Below are 22,202 nucleotides of genomic sequence, written 5' to 3'. Positions count from 1 at the left end.
CTGCCAAATTGGCATAATGTTGTAGGTTTCACCAGCAAGTATACAAATATTTAATTCAAAATCTGATTATTTCACATGTGGGAATGTGTCGATGTGGGAAGCTAATCAACTTCAAAATAACCTCCAATTTCAAGATTGCTGTCTCGGTTTAGATTGACATTAAATAAGCGGCCTATTTTGCATTGACAACCAAATATAATCTCAGCGACTTTTCAAACAATAAACCAAACAACATTGTAGCCTTATTAGAATCCTCCCAAAATGTATTTTGTTTAGAAGTGATACATTCTTTCTAGACTATTTGGAAACTTAAACAGATTTTTTTGTTCTTCTCTTCTCTTTTTTACATATTTTTAAAAATGAGAGTGAATACATTGAAGCAGCATATCAAATTGGCATAATGTTGTAGGTTACATCGGCAAGTATACAAATATTTGCCAGGGCGCATTATTTCATTATACATCAAATTATTTCACATGGCAATGTGGGAAATTAAAAGGCTACATAGTCTGCAGTGTTTAGTCAACTTGCTAGCAAGGGAAGACATTTACATTTTAGTCATTTAGCAGATGCTCTTATCCAGAGCAACTTAGTGCATTCATCTTTAAAATAGCAAGGACGGACAACCACATATCAGTCATAGTAAGTACATTTTACCTCAATAAAGAGGCTATTTTGTTAACACGTGTGAATCCATTGACTCATCTGGCAACTGAATTTGCTTTCACAACAAATGAGAAGACAACAAGAACCTCTGTCGCCCTGTTGTGAATGCTGCTATTTGGGAGTCTGAACCGGTGAGGTACCATGTTACCAAAAGGTGCACATTGTTTAGAGTAATCTGACTCCCAGTACCCAGTACACACGAAGATCTGTGCGCGTTAAGTGTGGAAACCTATAGCAGACCCTTGTTATGCTGTGTAGCTGCTGTCTCCAGTTCCACTGTTATAAAATGTATTGGGAGGAGTGTTGGTTTTGGCGGGAAGCCAGGGGAGACGAGGGCCCCTGCAGGCAAGGAAAGAGCAGGATTGAGGGGAGGAGGGCGGGATTTAGGGAATAACTAAAAAGTGTCAGTGGGGAAAGAAGAAAGCCAGGCGTTCTATTTCCCTGAAATCATGTGACCAGTGTGTGTGCCTCGAAGACCCAACAAACTGCCTGAGCAGGTTACTGAGCTCCTCTATCTGTCTGGCATTTCCCCTCTCCCTCATACAGGGTGTAAACGGTACAGTGAAATGCTTACTTGCAAGGTCTCAACAGTGCAGTACACTTGATCAAAATATTAAGGAGAAGTCTAGCCTTAATTCTGTGAATAACACTATCTTTTATCAATGTTTATTATGAGTATTTCTGCAAAATCACCGGATGTTTTGGAATCAAAACATTACTGCTTGTAAGGAGCCAATGTAAACTGAGATTTTTTGATATAAATATGCACATTATTGAACAAAAAATACATGTATTGTGTAACATGATGTCCTATGAGTGTTATCTGATGAAGATCATCAAAGGTTAGTGATTCATTTTATCTATATTTCTGCTTTTTGTGACTCCCATCTTTGGCTGGAAAAATGGCTGTGTGTTTTTTCGACTTGGCGGTGATCTAACATAATCATATGTTGTGCTTTAGCTGTAAAGCATTTTTTAAATCGTACACGATGAGTAGATTAACAAGATGTTTATATTTAACTTCTTTAGGATAGGGGACGGTGGCGTCCCACTTGGGCAAAAAACAGGGAAAATGCAGCGTGACAAATTCATAAAAATGATTTAAAAATCAAACTTTTGTTAAATCACACATGTAAGATTTAACGCTACACTCGTTGTGAATCCAGCCAATGTGTCAGATTTTCAAAAGGCTTTAAATAGTAAACAAAGAGGGTAGCATATTTCAACCCTACAGGCGCTACACAACATGCAGAAATAAAATATAAAACATGCATTACCTTTGTCGAGCTTCTTTTGTTGGCACTCCAATATGTCCCATAAACATCACAATTGGTCCTTTTGTTCATTTTAATTCCGTCCATATATATCCAAATGTCCATTTATTTGACGCGTTTGATCCAGAAAAAAAACGCTTCCAAAAAACGCAACGTCACAACAAAATATTTCAAAAGTTGCCCATAAACTTTGCCAAAATATTTCAAACTACTTTTGTAATACAACTTTAGGTATTTTTAAACGTTAATAATCAATCAAATTGTAGACGGGTCTATCTGTATTCAATACAGGAAGACAACAAACCATGCTACTTTTCATGTCTTGTGCACACTACAGTGTTACCCAGTTCCTAGATGGCCTACTTCTTCATTGCACAAATGAATAACCTCAACCAAATTCCAAAGACCGGTGACATCCAGTGGAAGCGGTAGGAACTGAAAACAGGTTCCTAAGAAATATAATTTGCCAATGAGAAATCGTTGAACAGACAGAGACCAACAACAACAAATCTGAACGGTTAGTCCTCTGGGTTTTGCCTGCTACATAAGTTCTGTTATACTCAGACATGATTCAAACGGTTTTAGAAAGTATTTAGTATTTTCTATCCAAATCTACTAATAATATGCACATCTTATATTCCTGGCATGAGTAGCAGGAAGTTGAAATTGGGCACGCTATTTATCCAAAAGTGAAAATGCTGCCCCCTATACCTTAAGTTAATGCAACCGCAGATTTCAAAAAACTTTACGGAAAAAGCATAATCTGAGAACGACGCTCAGAACCCAAAACAGCCAGAGGAATATCCACCATTTTGGAATCAACAAAGTTAGAAACGACACCATAAATATTCACTTACCTTTTTGATCTTCATCAGAAGGCACTCCAGGAATCCCAGTTCGACAATAAATGACTGATTTTGTTCCATAAAGTTCCATCATTTATGTCCAAATAGCCACTTTTTGTTAGCATGTTCAGCCCAGTAATCCATCTTCATGAGGCGCAGGCACTTCATCCAGACAAACTCAAAGTTCCGTTACAGTCCTTTAGAAACATGTCAAACTGTGTATGGAATCAATCGTTAGGATGTTTTTAACCTCTTGATTCTAGCCATCCGGAATCGTGAATACAGCCTCAAGCTCATTACCATAACGCAACGTTAACTATTCATGAAAATCGCAAATGAAATAAATATGCTAGCTCTCAAGCTTAGCCTTTTGTTAACAACACTGTCATCTCAGATTCTAAATATGCATTTCAACCATAGCAAAACAAGCATTTGTGTAACAGTATTGATAGCTAGCGTAGCATTTAGCGTTAGCATTCAGCGGGCAACATTTTCACAAAAACAAGAAAAGCATTCAAATAAAATAATTTACCTTTGAAAAACTTTGGATGTTTTCAATGAGGAGACTCTGTTAGGTAGCAAATGTTCCGTTTTTCCTGAAAGATTCTTTGTGTAGGAGAAACCGCTCCATTTTGTTCGTCACGTTTGGCTACCAAAAAAAACGAAAATTCAGTCATCAAAACTGCAAACTTTTTTCCAAATTAACTCCATAATATCGACTGAAACATGGTAAACGTTGTTTAAAATCAATCCTCAAGGTGTTTTTCACATATCTCTTTGATGATATATCGTTCGTGGAAGTCTCCTCTCTCCTCTGAATCACATGGATCAATGCGTGCAGCTGAAGATTACGCACCAATTTCGACAAAGGACACCGGGCGGACACCTGGTAAATGTAGTCTCTTATGGCCAATCTTCCAATGATATGCCTACAAACACGTCACAATGCTGCGGACACCTTGGGGAAACGGCAGAACGTGTAGGCTCGTTCAGGGCGCATTCACAGCCATATAAGGAGACAATGGAAAACAGCGCCTCAAATTTTGCTCATTTCCTGTTTGAAGTTTCATCTTGGTTTCGCCTGTAGCATCAGTTCTGTGGCACTCACAGATAATATCTTTGCAGTTTTGGAAACATCAGTGTTTTCTTTCCAAAGCTGTCAATTATATGCATAGTCGAGCATCTTTTCGTGACAAAATATCTTGTTTAAAATGGGAACGTTTTTTTAATCCATAAATTAAAAGAGCGCCCCCTATATCCAAGAAGTTAACATAAAACATCAATAATGTTCCAAGCGGAGAATTCCTTTGTCTTCAGAAAAAGCACTGGAACGAGAAGTCGGGAGCGCGCGTCATGAGATCAAGGCTCTCTGCCAGACCACTGACTCATAGGTCTTATGAGCCCCTCCTTTATAGTAGAATCCTCAAACCAGTTTCTAAAGACGGTTGACATCTAGTGGAAGCCCTAGAAAGTGCAACCTCATCCATATTTCAATGTGTACTCGGTAGGCCAAGCTTTGGAAAAACTACAAACCTCAGATGTCCCACTTCCTGGTTTGATTTTCCTCAGGTTTTTTGCCTGCCATATGAGTTCTGTTATACTCAAACATAAAAACAGTTTTAGAAACTTCTGAGTGTTTTCTATCCAATACTAATAATAATATGCATATGTTAGCATCTGGGACAGAGTAGGAGGCAGTTCACTCTGGGCACACATTTCATACAAAAGTAAAAATGCTGCCCCCTATCCCAAAAAGGTTAACAAATGAGTAATTAAAAGTAGTGATGTTGGAAATATATACACAATAAGAATATACAGTAAATACTGTGAAATTTGTGAAAGTGAATGCAACCTGATTAACATTGGTCATGACCCGTGATCACATGGTAACAACCCTATCAGGAAATAGAAAGACCGGGCTGTCCCTGGTTAAGGGGCTCTTTAAGTAAACTAGGCCTAGATGTGAGACAGTACATTTCAGGAATTTATTTTCAGCTGTCATGATTGACCTATTAAGTTAGTAATAGATTCTAAAATTACCTTTGAAATTGGTACCTTGAGCAAAATGGAAATGGGCCATCTGGAACATGATCATTCCTAGAGTAGGAGTTTTGGAAAGCCATGTTGGATTTCCCTTTGACACATACACACTCCCTGATAAAGGTACACTTTGTACTCTTGGAGATGAGGCTTTAGGGAGGGGGGGCAGCAGTGTCAGGGATGGGGAAACATTGGCTAAAAACCTGCTAAAGGAACTAGAGAATAAAGATGTGATAAACTTGCTATGTTTGAATTGAAAGACTTTAGGTTTTGCAAGATTTATTAGCCATAGACTGTTTAGAACAGTGCATTGATGTCCCAAAGCATGTGAATGTGTGCTGCTGCTGTTGAGGTTGTTGATGCCCCCACCTTTTACCCGTTTTGGCCTTAAGTTGACACTTTTTCAGAATTTTCCTTAATATGACGCGTCCCAGGTTCTCTCGGGTTCAGCCATCCCTGGATGACCGCATCTTCCCCACACAGCCCGGTGTCGCTGCCGTCTACAGCGTGAGTACATACCCTGCACCACACGCACACATTCCTACTGCACCACAGACACATACGCTCATACCACACACACTAGTTGTGAACCTCACAAGCATACCTCAACCACATCTCACAGGTCTGACGCACAGTCTATTTAGTTCTGACATAAAATCTAGAAAACAAACGCCTGGTGTGTGTCTGTGTATAATGTTTTCGTATGTGTAATGTATGACAGAAACTGATGGGAGATCACTTCTCTAACTGACCCCAGCCTGCAGCTGGAAAGATATGGCTGTCACCTCTGCAACATAGTGATTCATAATAACCGTCAGCATCATCACCCACCTACCCCCTGCTCTGTGTGTGAGTTGCCCTCACTTCACCACCCATCTTGGGGTTGTTTAGCAGTCTGGAAGGCTCTTGTCTGCTGCTGAGGAGAGGGATGCTTTCTGGACTCTCCCTCCCCCACCCCGACTGTCACATTGCCTGTCAGTGGAGTCAGTCACTGTTAAAGACTCCTCCTCTGGCAACAGAAGTCAGATTAGCTGCTTTATCCTGGGTCAACCAGGGGAAATGGGCCACACAGAGAGATGCTAGGGAGAGTAAACCAGTGTTCAGAGACAAACAGTGATGTTGTCGTACAACAAACAGAAGAGTGTTGCCTCTACCGCACAGAGGCTCCTGTGTAGAAGCAGCAGCGATGTAGGCACCACAAAGCCCAGGGGAGCAGAGGTGGGCCAGCCGGCCTGCCTGCTGCCTGCATTATCTGCTGTGCCAGGCTTGCTGCAGCAGCAACACCTGCAGTGGGTTACAGCTCACAGTACAGTACAGCACAGTGGCAGGGCATGGGGATAGTACAGCACAAAGCACACTGCCTGCAAACACTGCAAAGGGACAGACAGGGCAGCACTCCACAGCCAGGGCAGAGCCTGATTCTGCACACAGCAGGGCACAACACACTTCATGTCCAGCATAGGTCTGTTCCTCTGCACAAAGACAGACAGGGGTTAATCCCTGCCGTAGCACCTTATTTACATTCCTCAGCAGGAGCAGGTCTAATGACCTGTGGAATCCTGTGCGTGTGTGACTGTGAACATCCCCTGGGTGATGCTTTGACAAAATTATACTGCTTCAGCACACTAACAAATACCGGATATCATTTAACTCCGCACACACACAAGCATATGCCCTCTATCTTCAGTGACTCTATTTCATTTTGGAATCATCTGATGTCCTTTATTTTGCTCTGTGTGCTGTAGGTACCGAGGCACCCTGGTCCTCCCTACACAGCTCACGACTACACAAAGGGACACCCTAACTTGGCGGGCACGCCGCCAGGACATGCCCACTCGCAGGCGCTCTCTCAGGTATCATTACCCACAGCTTCCCCATATCGCTACCCTAAGGGCTGGGAGGCAGGTGGAGTGGTGAGTGTAGCCGAGTCTCCGCCGTCATCCTCTCTGCGTCTGACCATTGGTCTGTCTGTCCGTCCGTCTGCCTGCCTGTGTGTTTGTCTGTATTTCTCTCTCTAACATCTTTATCAAAATGCCTGTTGCAGCCTGCTTCTTGTGAGTTTAATGAATTAAATACACTGAGTGCCTGTTGATTGGTCGGAGGTTGTGTTTTTGTATCTCTATATTTCCTGTACAGTTTGTCAATAGTCCAAGAGAAGCACATTTTGTCTTAATGATCTGAATTCCACAGGACATCAGCAACTTCGACTGCTGCGGCGCTCTCTTATTTTCTCTGCTCTCCATAAGAGGCTGCTAAAGGGGTCATCAATTTGTCACTGAGACAGCAAGTCAATTACATTGCTGTGATTTCCTAGTTTCTCCTACTGCCTTGGAAGTGCACACGGGTGCACACACACTTGTTTGCTATTCCAGAATGAGTCAGCCTCTGCAGAAGGTGTGTGTTGAAAGGGTTCCCATGACCCTGTGTGTTCACCATGGTCACCCCAGCCCACACATTGCATCGGCCAGAAGGAGCTGCTCTCTCTGGCTTAATAAGTGTCTGCAGCCGGTGGCACAACTGTAATTATCCTAGCTATATAGCCACACCACCAGCCACTCACGAGGGCAAGAAGTGCTGCTTTAATTCCCTACGATGCACACATGAAGTGATGCGACACGGGGGCTGGTGTTATAAAAGCTCCTTAGAGATGTAAAGTCGTGGCCAAAAGTTTTGAGAATGACACAAATATTAATTTTCACAAAGTCTGCTGCCTCAGTTTGTATGATGGCAATTTGCATATACTCCAGAATGTTATGAAGTGATCAGATGAATTGCAAAGACCCTCTTTGCCATGCAAATTAACTGAATCCCCCCAAAAAATTTCCACTGCATTTCAGCCCTGCCACAAAAGGACCAGCTGACATGTCAGTGATTCTCTTGTTAACACAGGTGTGAGTATTGACGAGGACAAGGCTGGAGATCACTCTGTCAATACCTATGTGAGAATGCTGTTCATCGACTACAGCTTGGCATTTAACACCATAGTACCCTCCAAACTCGCCATCAAGCTCGAGACCCTGGGTCTCGACCCCGCCCTGTGCAACTAGGTACTGGACTTCCTGACGGGCCGACCCCAGGTGGTGAGGGTAGGTAATAACATCTCCACCCCGCTGATCCTCAACACTGGGGCCCCACCAACAACGACGAGACTGCCTACAGGGAGGAGGTGAGGGCCCTCGGAGTGTGGTGTCAGGAAAATAACCTCACACTCAACGTCAACAAAACAAAGGAGATGATTGTGGACTTAAGGAAACAGCAGAGGGAGCACCCCCCTATCCACATCGACGTGACAGTGTCGGAGATGGTAGTAAGTTTTACGTTTCTCGGCGTACACATCACAGACAAATGATGTGTACGCCACCCGATGTCACAGGAATGCCAAAAAGATCATCAAGGACAACAACCACCCGAGCCACTGCCTGTTCACCCCGCTATCATCCAGAAGGCGAGGTCAGTACAGGTGCATCAAAGCAGGGACCGAGAGACTGAAAAACAGCTTCTATCTCAAGGCCATCAGACTGTTAAACAGCCACCACTAACATTGAGTGGCTGCTGCCAACATACTGACTCAACTCCAGCTCACTTTAATAATGGAAATTGATGGAAAAAATGTATCACTAGCCACTTTAAACAATGCCAGTTAATATAATGTTTACATTACTCATCTCATATGTATATACTGTACTCGATACCATCTACTACATCTTGCCTATGCCGTTCTGTACCATCACTCATTCATATATCTTTATGTACATATTCTTTATCCCTTTACACTTGTGTGTGTATAAGGTAGTAGTTGTGGAATTGTTAGGTTAGATTACTCGTTGGTTATTACTGCATTGTCGGAACTAGAAGCACAAGCATTTCGCTACACTCGCATTAACATCTGCTAACCATGTGAATGTGACAAATAAAATTTGATTTGATTGAGTTCAAATAACAGACTGGAAGCTTCAAAGGGAGGGTGGTGCTTGGAATCATTGTTCTTCCTCTGTCAACCATGGTTACCTTCAAGGAATCACGTGCAGTCATTGCTTTCCACAAAAAGGGCTTCACAGGCAAGGATATTGCTGTCAGTAAGATTGCACCAAAATCAACTATTTATCAGATCATCAATAACTTCAAGGAAAGCGGTTCAATTGTTGTGAAGAAGGCTTCAGGGTGCCCAAGAAAGTCCAGCAAGCACCAGGACCGTCTCCTAAAGTTGATTCAGCTGCGGTATCGGGGCACCACCAGTACAGAGCTTGCTCAGGAATGGCAGCAGGCAGGTGTGAGTGCATCTGCACGCACAGTGAGGCAAAGAGTTTTGGAGGATAGCCTGGTGTCAAGAATGGCAGCAAAGAAGCCACTTCTCTCCAGGAAAAATATCAGGGACAGGCTGATATTCTGCAAAAGCTACAGGGATTGGACTGCTGAGGACTGGGGTTGTCATTTTCTCTGATGAATCCCCTTTCCAATTGTTTGGGGCATAGGGAGAAGAGCTTGTCCAGAGAAGGTGAGTGCTACCATCAGTCCTATGTCATGCCAACAGTAATGAATTCTGAGACCATTCATGTGTGGGGTTGCTTCTCAGCCAAGGGAGTGGGCTCACTCACAATTTCACCTATGAACACAGCCATGAATAAAGAATGGTACCAACACATCCACTGAACAGCTTCTCCCAACCATCCAGGAACAGTTTGGTGACGAACAATGCCTTTTCCAGCATGATGGAGCACCTTGCCATAAGGCAAAAGGGGAACAAAACATTTATATTTTGGGTCCATGGCCAGGAAACTCCCCAGACCTTAATCCCATGAGAACTTGTGGTCAATCCTCGAGGCGTGTGGACAAACAAAAACAATTTTGACAAACTCCAAGCATTGATTATGCAAGAATGGGCTGCCATCAGTCAGAATGTGTCCCAGAAGTTAATTGACAGCATGCCAGGGTGGATTGCAGAGGTCTTGAAAAAGAAGGGTCAACACTGCAAATATTGACTCTTTGCATCAACTTCATGTAATTGTCAATAAAATCCTTTGACACTCATGAAATGCTTGTAATTATACTTCAGTATTCCATAGTAACATCTGACAATAATATCTGAAGACACTGAAGCGGCAAACATTGTGGAAATTAATATTTGTGTAATTCTCAACTTTTGGCCACGACTGTAGTCTAGCACAAGATATCCCCATATTTAGCTCTCAGGGCTAACCCCTGCAGAATGTACCAGATAGGCTATGACATTGGTCTTGTTCAGTGTTTAACTAGACTACTACTGTAGATTTACCATGCTAACACTGTCCGTTATTCTCCATTGCTGAGGAGAGCAACAGTTTGGTTGGTCTAAATAATTGTGAACTCAGGTAAAATGCCCAAACTGATGAGTCATCCAATCTCTTCTTAGCTTGTTCTTAACTACCATTTTCCATCCCGCTTCCCTTTTTCTCTGTCCTAAATACGTCCCCCTCTCTTTCCTTTCATCTCTTTTCTACATCCATCCATCCCTCTGTCCCTCCCCTATGACAGTCTCCATACACCACTGGACAGAATTCTGGCTCAGCACCTCTAGTGTACTCTCCTCAGACACAGCAAATGAACACGCAACCGCAGAGTCGCCCGGTAAGTGCCTGTTCCTTCTCTCTGCGTCATTTGTATGTATTATGACTGGTGTGCTTTGGGAAACCCAGACAGATCATGTTTAATTTTGATTGGCCTGGAGGGGTACGGTGTCGTCTGAGGTAGTGGTTGACATGTTCTGGATTCAGTAATGATAAGTCCTGATGACGTGTCTGTCAGGCAGTCCTCTTCACACTCTCTGGAATCTGCTGTGTCTGCGATGCTTTCCAGTCTTGAGTTATCTAATACCGGTAGTTGTTGATAATCATTTTGTGTTACCTAATTTTAGAATGTCATAATGCATTTATTCAGTGTGCCAATGACTTTAAGATGATATACTTAAAGTATTGTACTGTTCTATCTGCACTTTCAATGTAGTCATCCATGCCCAGCCCCAGCCCCAGCCCCCCTGTCATGTGGAACCACCAGGTCTGCATCATCTCCTCTAATGGCAGTAAACATGACAACGTGGCAGCTCTACTGCTCTGTGGTTTTGTATTACCGTGCCTCAGTGTTCCCCTCATTGTTCATCTTGTCTCTTTGTTACTGTCCTCCCCTCTCTGCTTTGCCATTGCTGCCTCACACTCTCTTTCTGCCGGACCTCACACCTTCTCCCCCATCAGTTCGCGACGGGCCCTCGACCAACCCACCATCAGGTAACTTACCCCATTTCGTCTGTCCTCGTCTGTTTTCCCTCAGCTAGAGCTGCTTAGTGCACTTTACCACGCTACTGTTATTGGTTGAGCTTCTGCTCTCAGTGGAAATAGGCCCTGTTTATATAGGATGTGTCCCTTAAGTCAGTGTATCCCAACTCCATTCCTCAAGTACGTTTTTGCTTCCAAGTAGATTACGTAGATCAAACGGCGATGGAGTATGTTGCCACTGTGCAATGAGAATAGCCTATGCAGCTGCCAACACCTCAAACATGTTGACACATTTACGCTGACGTGACCCCAGTATTCCTATCATCGGAGCAAGACAAATGCCAAACGGCATTTCAGAACGGGCCAAAGGAATTACAATAGAGAGAGGTATGTTTATAGCCACGGAAATGCACACCTTCTCGTGGTTGAGAAGAATAGGGGTTTCAACACTTTGTGAAAGTGCTCGAGCCACCTTATAGACTTTCAGTAAATAGGCAGTACCTGCTCTATATAAGCAAGCTAAACACGAAGTTGTCAATTAATTGGCCAATGCGCACCCTGTGTTGACTTACTACAGATGGATGGACCTCCTGGGCTACATAGAGATACTTAACAATGACACCCCATCACATTACCTCAGACTGGGAAATGAGAAGTACTGCGCTTCAGACATGCCCTGTTTGAGTGCCACACAAGTGTGCATATTTTTCTCTTTGTAAAAATACATTATAGCATAGGCCTATACAATATCTGAGCCATGTTTATTCATTGACAACTTCGGGATTAACTTGCTTATATAGAGTGGGTACTTTCTGATTTCACATGCATATTGCACTTTATTTTAGTGTTGGTGAGTAATTGTGTGTTTTCATTTAAGAAAATACAAAGTGTTGGTATTCCTGATTTGTACTTTTATCAGGCATTATGATTCATGATCATGTATGGAATCAGGAATAACAGTAGATTGTATTTTCTTAAATAAACTCAAATTAACTACAGTAACTTTTGCATTTCATTTTCCCGCTGTACCGAAACCGAACCGTCACCCCAAAACCGCAATACGTACCGAACAGTGTGTTTGGTGAACCGTTACACCCCTAGTGTTTAGGGGTACTTGAGGACAGGAGTTGGGAAACACTGCCCTAACTTAATGAGAATATATGGCTCCCCTTCCCGCCTGCTTGCCACGCAGGCATGCAACAGTCTGATTGTGTTTGTCAACAACCATTCTCTCTAGATTTTTGCCACATTGTTGTTAAAGGCATATCCAAAAAGACCGTTGCCTGTGTGCCAGTCGCACAACGATGCTAGATGTTTGCCATACTATAGTGATGACTATCTTTTCTTCTCATGTTGTAGACTTGCTAGTCAAACTGTTGATCAGACTTAGTGTCAACAAGACTGCGCCAACATTTTGGAAATATCTTGTCCTGTTTTCTGACGTTGGCATACTTTATGTACTCGATTCTTCTCCTTTTAAAGAGGGTTGAAATGCATTTTTAGATTATCTGTTGATTTAGATGCTTCATATGAATGTGATTGCATGTTTTGTTTGTGAAGTGTGTGTGTGTGCGTAACTATGTGATTGCTGAGGTGATTCTGGGCACAGAAATGGAGCCCGTAGAGCCTTCCTGGTGTCTCCCTGTCTGAGAAGCAGATACCATTTAAAGACACTGGGTCCCACAGGCAGACAGGCACCCCCACCCCGTCCATAACTTGTTGTCCAACATTCTCACCTTCTGGATCATTCTGTGTTGGCCATTTTGACAGACTATTAATAGTCAGCCTCCTATGTCAGTCAGTCTCAGTGTGTCTGAATCTGAACTGTTTACTGGCACAAAGTACACAGTACATGCCCTGTCACATACTGGCTCTGCTCTGTGCTGGCACTGGCCTCTCTTGTGCCGCCACGGAAGTGGAATCGGAAAGCAGATGAAGCAGAACTAAAGGGCTATTATACGGCCAGAGAAAATGGGCCTTGTCTCTGATATAAATTGCAATCCCCACACACAAAAATGGTTACATAGTGATCTCATTCAGACTTCTGTGTTAATCTTGATTTCTCTTTTCTAAAGTAACTTCAGTCTTTTGCTCTTTATTGCTCTTTAAGAATGCAAACCAAGAGGTCAGACATAAGGATAAAGTTGTTGTTTGGTTGGACAACATTAGTTGTAGCCTATATCTCCACTTTAGAGACATCCAAGTAAATTGTATCAGTATTGTTTTTGAGCTGGTGTTTACTGTGAGCAGTTTTCTTCCAGTTTTTCTAGTAAGAGTTAGAATTCAGCCATGGAATGGTCAGATATTAGCATCCACATTTTGCATCTTGCATTAACATTTAACTTGCTCAATTGAGGCCATGTCATCGTGCTCTGTTTGAAATGAGCAGAGCGATCATTTTTGGCACTCCCTGATACTAACAACAAGCTCATCATGTCTGCCAGCCAAATTTGAGCAAAATCCTAGTTGGTCTACTGTGCATGTTGCCAGAGCAAAGCAAACTGAAAGGGAAGAAAAAGGAGCGTTCCCATCAGGATTGACTCGACTTCCGCCTACCTCTCGCTGTCTTTACTCCATGGTGTTGGGAATAATACTGCGGTCCCACCTGGTGAGCCTGGCTGAGTTTAGTCCTAGGTGAATGGTAGCAGCTAGATAGAAAGAGCTCTGTGATGTCACAACTCCAGAGGGTAGGTCCTGGCTCGCAGCATTCCACACCCTGTCTGTGTTACTAAGTCATTGCTGTCGGCTCCTCACTGGGACTGAGAACTACCCAGTTGGAAAAAGGGCCCACCGGCTGCATAATGTTGTGGTTTGTGCGTGTGTGTGTTGTGAATGATTGCCCGCTGTGTTGGGCTCCACACTCATCAGTGCAGTCTCCCATTGGCTTTTCTCTCTTTCTTGCTTCAATATTCAAGGGAGGATTCAGGCCCATCCAGGTAATAATGACTCTTATCATAACTCTCTGCAGATGCATTGCATGAGGAACACTCCTACCCATCACCTAGGGGTCCTAACCCCTAACATTTAACCTTTAACCCCAGAGCCCTCCTGTGGCCATCATCTTCACTACATTTTTCTAAGTAGCAAACGCCTCTTTCCCCCCCCAACATAACAATCTAAGACCACCACACTCACTCTCATGTTCTCTTTTTAACAAACAAAAAACCTTTTTTAAATAATTCTATCATTTTGATCCACTCTTCTTTCCTCATCTTTGCTTAGTTTGGATGAACTGCATGCAGAATATTAGAACTGTTAACTCTTCCTTTTAGATCTGATAACTCTTCCTCCCCCCCATTTTTATTTATTTTTTGTTGTAATTTTTACCTTTTTTCTCGCCAATTTCATGATAACGATCTTGTCTCATGAGCCTAGAAAAGTCCCCCCCCCTCCCCCAGCCAAACCCTCCCCTAACCCTGACGACGCTGGGACAATTGTGCACCGCCCTATGGGACTTGCGGTCAAAATACGTTTTTTTACTAAAAAGAACCTGAACCTTTAAAGGAAGTTTGTGTACACTTCAGGGTACCTGAATCTCTGAATTATTGGAAGCTGAGTCAACTGTGTGGTAAACTTGAGCTCTAGTCGTTAGGATGTCGGGCCACAGCTGTTGTTTGGAGTCTTTCATCTTGCCCAGAGTACGTTGATTGCTGCATAAAATGTTATGAGTTCCCCCAAAAGAGCCTGGCAGTACAGAGCCTCCCATTGATTGTAATATTTAGTCTCCTGCAAACAGCACAACTTCTGCAGTCATGAGAATATTTTCATGATTGTGTTTTTTATGATGAGCGAAGAGCTGTCTCCAAATCGTAAACACAATCTATACACAGAACTATAATACACTGTATCCCCAGTTTGTCTACATTAGCTATAGCATAATCAGTAACAATTTATCTTAGAGCACTTCCCTTTACAAATGTGAGTGTTGTAGACACTGCATTGTAAAGGCCATTTGGTTGCATATAGAGTCAGCATTTGTGGTGTGTAACAGTGTGTGTGGCTGCGGAGATAGGTGAGTAGGTACAGGTGTTGCTGTGCGCTGGTTGTTGGTGGACTCTGGCAGCATGGCACAGTGCTCTCCAAAGCCCTGTTGTAACAGCACAGCAGGTTGGGAGGCAGAGGTGGCTGGTAGACTGCTGTGTTTTGAGACCTTTCACAACCTCCATCTCTCTCTGATGAGAGGACTGAGTGAACCCAGCTGGAGGGGTCAGGAGTCCTATGGGTGTGCTATGGGTTTAATGCTGCCTGGGGAAAAGATGTGCTCTGACTGTTTCAGTGTCTCTCTGTAGACCAGAACAGAGTGATGGAGTGGAAGTGCCATCCACCTGGTCCTCTGAGATGATGCTTTCTGTCCCTTAGGCCTTAGTGGCTATTCTCTCAGAGCCCCTGCATCCCCAAAGCTGAAATGAGACCGCACAGGACAGGCATGAATAGATAACACTGCTGTTGGGACAGTTGTGGTTCTTCTCTTGCTCTTCTGGGACTAACTTTTGCCACATTTATTATCTTTGTGTGTGTCAGTTTTTCCAGAGGGCTCAGATGCAGACAGCACGGCCAACCATCCCCACCAACGCTCCCTCTATGCGGCCCTGCTCTCAGAACCCCACATCGGCGGTGTACCCCCCCAACCAGCCCACCATGATGATGATGGCCCCCATGCCTTTCCCCTCCCCACAGGCTGCCCAGTACTACATCCCACAGGTGAGACTGACTGACCAGGCTGCTGCTACACTCCAGTAGGCATTCCTCTCCTATTGTCCCACACTGCCTTTAACCTTTTTGTTCTATTCTATCCCCTCTGTTTGTCTCTCTGCAGTATCGCCACAGTACGCCCTATGTGGGGCCGCCCCAGCAGTTTTCAGTGCAGCCGCCGGGGTCTGGCACCTTCTATCCTGGCCCTGGCCCAGGGGAGTACCCTGCTCAGTATGGTAAGTCTCAGCCAAGTGTGTGTGTGTATGTATGTATGTATGTATGTATGTATGTATGTATGTATGTATGTATGTGTGTGTGTGTGTGTGTGTGTGTGTACAGTGGGGCAAAAAAGTATTTAGTCAGCCACCAATTGTGCATGTTCTCCCACTTAAAAAGATGAGGCCTGTAATTTCCATCATAGGTACACTTCAACTATTGCAGACAAAATGAGGGAGGAAAAAATCCAGAAAATCACATTGTAGGATTTTTTATGAATTTATTTGCAAATTATGGTGGAAAATAAGTATTTGGTCAATAACAAAAGTTTATCTCAATACTTTGTTATATACCCTTTTTTGGCAATGACAGAGGTCAAACGTATTCTGTAAGTCCTCACCAGGTTTTCACACACTGTTGCTGGTATTTTGGCCCATTCCTCCATGCAGATCTCTAGAGCAGTGATGTTTTGGGGCTGTTGCTGGGTAACACGGACTTTCAACTCCCTCCAAAGATTTTTTATGGGGTTGAGATCTGGAGACTGGCTAGGCCACTCCAGGACCTTGAAATGCTTCTTACGAAGCCACTCCTTCGTTGCCCGGGCGGTGTGTTTGGGATCATTGTCATGCTGAAAGACCCAGCCACGTTTCATCTTCAATGCCCTTGCTAATGGAAGGAGGTTTTCACTCAATCTCACGATACATGGCCCCACTCATTCTTTGTCCTGGTCCCTTTGCAGAAAAACAGCCCCAAAACATGATGTTTCCACCCCCATGCTTCACAGTAGGTATGGTGTTCTTTGGATGCAACTCAGCATTCTTTGTCCTCCAAACACGACGAGTTGAGTTTTTACCAAAAAGTTATATTTTGGTTTGATCTGACCATATGACATTATCCCAATCTTCTTCTGGATCATCCAAATGCTCTCTAGCAAACTTCAGACGGGCCTGGACATGCACTGGCTGAAGCAGAGGGACACGTCTGGCACTGCAGGATTTGAGTCCCTGGCGGCGTAGTGTGTTACTGATGGTAGGCTTTGTTACTTTGGTCCCAGCTCTCTGCAGGTCATTCACTAGGCCCCCCCGTGTGGTTCTGGGATTTTTGCTCACCGTTCTTGTGATCATTTTGACCCCACGAGGTGAGATCTTGCGTGGAGCCCCAGATCGAGGGAGATTATCAGTGGTCTTGTATGTCTTCCATTTCCTAATAATTGCTCCCACAGTTGATTTCTTCAAACCAAGCTGCTTACCTATTGCAGATTCAGTCTTCCCAGCCTGGTGCAGGTCTACAATTTTGTTTATGGTGTCCTTTGACAGCTCTTTGGTCTTGGCCATAGTGGAGTTTGGAGTGTGACTGTTTGAGGTTGTGGACAGGTGTCTTTTATACTGATAACAGGTGCCATTAATACAGGTAATGAGTGGAGGACAGAGGAGCCTCTTAAAGAAGAAGTTACAGGTCTGTGAGAGCCAGAAATCTTGCTTGTTTGTAGGTGACCAAATACTTATTTTCCACCATAATTTGCAAATGAATTCATTAAAAATCCTACAATGTGATTTTCTGGATTTTCTTTTTCTCATTTTGTCTATCATAGTTGAAGTGTACCTATGATAAAGTACAGGCCTCATATTTTTAAGTGGGAGAACTTGCACAATTGGTGGCTGACTAAATACTGTTTTGCCCCACTGTGTGTGTGTGTGTGTGTGTGTGTGTGTGTGTACTGTACTCTGCTTACCCTTTTCTTCGTCCTCCCTGACAAAGCTCCTGGACCTCAATACTATCCAGGACAGCAGGTGTACCCCCCCTCACCCTCCATCATAGTGCCTACACCGCAGCAACCTCCACCAGCCAAGCGTGAGAAGAAACCAGTGAGTATCTCAGCACGCTGCCGTCTCCACACATATGCCATGGTCCACCAAACATTTTCCTATCATACACTCCCCATGTATGTAAGCATACACACACTAGCAGAGGCCATCTGCTCAGTTACACACCAACTTTTCCATTTCCATATGCATACTGAGAGGATATGAGAAATGATCCCTGAAGTTTCTGATAAGAGACACTTCTGGATCCATCAGCCTTTTTGAGTTACATTTTAAAACGCATTCATTATTTTACAGAGAAATTATGAGGGATGACATGGGTTGATTTAGATCAAGGCTGCCAGGAGAGTGTTTCTGTGTGTGGAAGGAGGGTTGGTTTGAAATGTATGCCAGGCCTTAATCTAGCTCTGACGCTTGGGAGCTCGGCCTCGAGGGACCCCACTTTGAGCCTATTAGCAGTCATTTTGACTGCAACATTCTAACAGTCTAATAAATACATTTCATATATGCCATCGGGAAAAAAGGTTTTGGTTATTTCAAAGAACACTATCATTTTGATTAGTTTGTTACTGTAGGCCGTCTGCTGCTGCATGCTCATTCGTGAAGCGCATGGAATAGCTGTTATTCTTAATATTTTGAAATAGAGCTCATCTCTTCAAATTTGAGATTTATTTGGCAAAGGTAAGCGTTGTTGAAACCTCAATCTGCTCTTTCTGGTACTATATAGAAATCAAACGTCTTACCTGCATGTGACTAGGAGGATTTGAAGAAGTCACTTTTTGTTGCTCCATTTCCCTGCCTCAGTCAATTACAAGCGGCGCTTCATATACAGTTTGACAATTTATGATTGTCAATTTAATCTCGTTTTAAGGCTAACTCTATGTGAAATTAGTTTCAATAGGGTGTTGGTGTAGTTTCGATTGGCCATCATTAGGGTTGCTCATTTTGGGGAATATTCAGAGTTGGAAACTTTCCGTGGGAATATATGGGAATTAACGGAAATATATGCCAGTTAATATTAATACCATTTAAATGTAGAATTTTTGTTGCATTGGATATACACTGCTCAAAAAAATAAAGGGAACACTTAAACACAATGTAACTCCAAGTCAATCACACTTCTGTGAAATCAAACTGTCCACTTAGGAAGCAACACTGATTGACAATACATTTCACATGCTGTTGTGCAAATGGAATAGACAACAGGTGGAAATTATAGGCAATTAGCAAGACACCCCCAATAAAGGAGTGGTTCTGCAGGTGGTGACCACAGACCACTTCTCAGGTCCAATGCTTCCTGGCTGATGTTTTGGTCACGTTTGAATGCTGGCAGTGCTTTCACTCTAGTGGTAGCATGAGACGGAGTCTACAACCCACACAAGTGGCTCAGGTAGTGCAGCTCATCCAGGATGGCACATCAATGCGAGCTGTGGCAAGAAGGTTTGCTGTGTCTGTCAGCGTAGTGTCCAGAGCATGGAGGCGCTACCAGGAGACAGGCCAGTACATCAGGAGACGTGGAGGAGGCCGTAGGAGGGCAACAACCCAGCAGCAGGACCGCTACCTCCGCCTTTGTGCAAGGAAGAGCAGGAGGAACACTGCCAGAGCCCTGCAAAATGACCTCCAGCAGGCCACAAATGTGCATGTGTCTGCTCAAACGGTCAGAAACAGACTCCATGAGGGTGGTATGAGGGCCCGACGTCCACAGGTGGGTGTTGTGCTTACAGCCCAACACCTTGCAGGAAGTTTGGCATTTGCCAGAGAACACCAAGATTGGCAAATTCGCCACTGGCGCCCTGTGCTCTTCACAGATGAAAGCAGGTTCACACTGAGCACATGTGACAGTCTGGAGACGCCGTGGAGAACTTTCTGCTGCCTGAAACATCGTCCAGCATGACTGGTTTGGCGGTGGGTCAGTCATGGTGTGGGGTAGCATTTCTTTGGGGGGCCGCACAGTCCCCCATGTGCTCGCCAGAGGTAGCCTGACTGCCATTAGGTACCGAGATGAGATCCTCAGACCCCTTGTGAGACCATATGCTGGTGCGGTTGGCCCTGGGTTCCTCCTAATGCAAGACAATGCTAGACCTCATGTGGCTGGAGTGTGTCAGCAGTTCCTGCAAGAGGAAGGCATTGATGCTATGGACTGGCCCGCCCGTTCCCCAGACCTGAATCCAATTGAGCACATCTGGGACATCATGTCTCGCTCCATCCACCAACGCCACGTTGCACCACAGACTGTCCAGGAGTTGGCGGATGCTTTAGTCCAGGTCTGGGAGGAGATCCCTCAGGAGACCATCCGCCACCTCATCAGGAGCATGCCCAGGCGTTGTAGGGAGGTCATACAGGCACGTGGAGGCCACACACACTACTGAGCCTCATTTTGACTTGTTTTAAGGACATTACATCAAAGTTGGATCAGCCTGTAGTGTGGTTTTCCACTTTAATTTTGAGTGTGACTCCAAATCCAGACCTCCATGGGTTGATAAATTTGATTTCCATTGATAATTTTTGTGATTTTGTTGTCAGCACATTCAAATATGTAAAGAAAAAAGTATTTAATAAGAATATTTAATTCATTCAGATCTAGGATGTGTTATTTTAGTGTTCCCTTTATTTTTTTGAGCAGTGTATTTACCATATCATATGGAGACAAACATAATTGCAAATTATTAAATCCTTCCAATAGAAAAACAATAACAATTTAGTTACACAAACAAACGTACAATCAATACAACAATAGAAACATCTATGTACAGTGTGTGCAAATGTAGAAGAGTAGGGAGGTAAGGCAATAAATAGGCCATGGAGGCAAAATAATAACAATTTAGCATTACACTGGAGTGATAGATGTGCAGATGATGATGATGTGCAAGTAGAGATACTGGGGTGCAAAAGAGCAAGAAGATAAATAACAATATTGGGATTAGGTAGTTGGGCGTGCAATTAACAGATTGGCTGTGTACAGGTACAGTGATAGGTAAGCTGCTCTGACAGCTGATGCTTAAAGTTAGAGGGAGATCTAAGACTCCAGCTTCACTGATTTTTGCAATTTGTTCCAGTCATTGGCAGCAGAGAACTGGATGGAAAGGCGGCCAAAGGAAGTGTTGGCTTTGGGGATGACCAGTGAAATATACCTGCTGGAGCGTGTGCTACGGGTGGGTGTTGCTATGGTGATCAGTGAGCTGAGATAAGGTGGGGCTTTTCCTAGCATAGATTTATAGATGACCTGGAGCCAGTGGGTTTAGCAATGAATATGTATCAAGGGCCAGCCAACAAGAGCATACAGGTCGCAGTGGTGGGTAGTATATGGGGCTTTGGTGACAACGGATGGCACTGTGATAGACTACATCCAGTTTGCTGAGTAGAGTTTTGGAGGCTATTTGGTAAATGATATCGCAGAGGTCAAGGATCAGTAGGATAGTCAGTTTTACGAGGGTATGTTTGGCAGCATGATTGAAAGAGGCTTTGTTGCGGAAGAGGAAGGCGATTCTAGATTTAATTTTGGATTAGTTGACTCTTCACATGGGATGATTTCACTGAACAACAAAGGGAATATTGAATGGTCCCCAATAATCCATTGCATCTCCCAAAAAAGGTTTTCAACATATATCTGTAAAATTATAGTCTAGAAACGTAAGTTTTGGTTGTCTTTCTCTCAGGCTTCCATGTCTTCTCCTTAGACCTCCTCAATGTCCACGTCTTGAAAATCAGACTCCGAGACCTCATCTTCACTGTCACTCTCCAACCTTGTTGAGGATGGCTCGTTGTTAGGCTCAAAAAGCCTCAAATTTTCCCGGGTGTCCACCAATTTCTCAACCCTTGTATTGTTCAGCCTGTTCCGTGGTTTGGTCTGTGTTCCCAAACAAGGACCAGGTGCATACTGAGGTGGCTGATGTTGGTGGGATTTGGAAGATGATTGAGGCAACAGGGGAAAGAGCCTCAGATCCACAAAGTCCCTTCCACCAGGTGGCTGATGAGATGTGTTGGCACAACTGCCATATTGCATTTCCATCCCAAAGCACTTGCTTGGAAGTGTATATTGCCAGACTGCCAAGAACCTTGCCCTCATCCAGGCCAAGGTGGTGAGACATTGTAGTGATGACACTAGAGGTCGACCGACTATGGTTTTTCAACGCCGATACCGATTATTGGAGGACCAAAAAAAGCCAGTAACGATTAATCACAGAAATTGTTAAAACATTAGAGATGATTTAAACACACTTTGCTGTAGGCTACTATTTACTAGTTAACAAAAAGTCATGTCATATAAAATATATTCACCCGACCCAGTATTCAAAACTTACCAGAAAGCATGTAGTCCTTGGCTCAGACAGTATAGTAGTGTGGGCTCAAGAGCATCTCATTAGAGTGCAAGATCTTGAGAATCAGCTGTACATGTGATGG

The 22,202-nt window shown here is 43.7% G+C and overlaps 1 protein-coding gene across 19 annotated transcripts in view; it reads left to right on the top strand.

Annotated features, from left to right (window-relative positions):
• The window catches only part of LOC112218588 (eukaryotic translation initiation factor 4 gamma 3), a 69,046-nt gene that overhangs the window by 19,510 nt on the left and 27,334 nt on the right, over nt 1-22,202 (top strand). For 10 of the 19 annotated variants that reach the window (XM_042295906.1, XM_042295864.1, XM_042295861.1 and 7 more), the window contains exons 2-10: nt 5,233-5,332; nt 6,571-6,738; nt 10,337-10,429; nt 10,805-10,855; nt 11,050-11,082; nt 13,986-14,006; nt 15,592-15,771; nt 15,887-15,998; nt 17,737-17,843. In XM_042295906.1, coding sequence (XP_042151840.1) covers nt 5,233-5,332; nt 6,571-6,738; nt 10,337-10,429; nt 10,805-10,855; nt 11,050-11,082; nt 13,986-14,006; nt 15,592-15,771; nt 15,887-15,998; nt 17,737-17,843 — 865 coding nt within the window. The remainder of the gene's footprint in view (nt 1-5,232; nt 5,333-6,570; nt 6,739-10,336; nt 10,430-10,804; nt 10,856-11,049; nt 11,083-13,985; nt 14,007-15,591; nt 15,772-15,886; nt 15,999-17,736; nt 17,844-22,202) is intronic. The other 9 variants (XM_042295916.1, XM_042295880.1, XM_042295874.1 and 6 more) reach the window with 6 other exon arrangements.

Source organism: Oncorhynchus tshawytscha, linkage group LG02 (assembly GCF_018296145.1).
Source record: "Oncorhynchus tshawytscha isolate Ot180627B linkage group LG02, Otsh_v2.0, whole genome shotgun sequence".
In the NCBI taxonomy this organism is placed as follows: domain Eukaryota; kingdom Metazoa; phylum Chordata; class Actinopteri; order Salmoniformes; family Salmonidae; genus Oncorhynchus; species Oncorhynchus tshawytscha.
The sequence above is the reverse complement of the archived record's forward strand: the minus strand, read 5'-3'. Positions and strand labels throughout refer to the sequence as shown.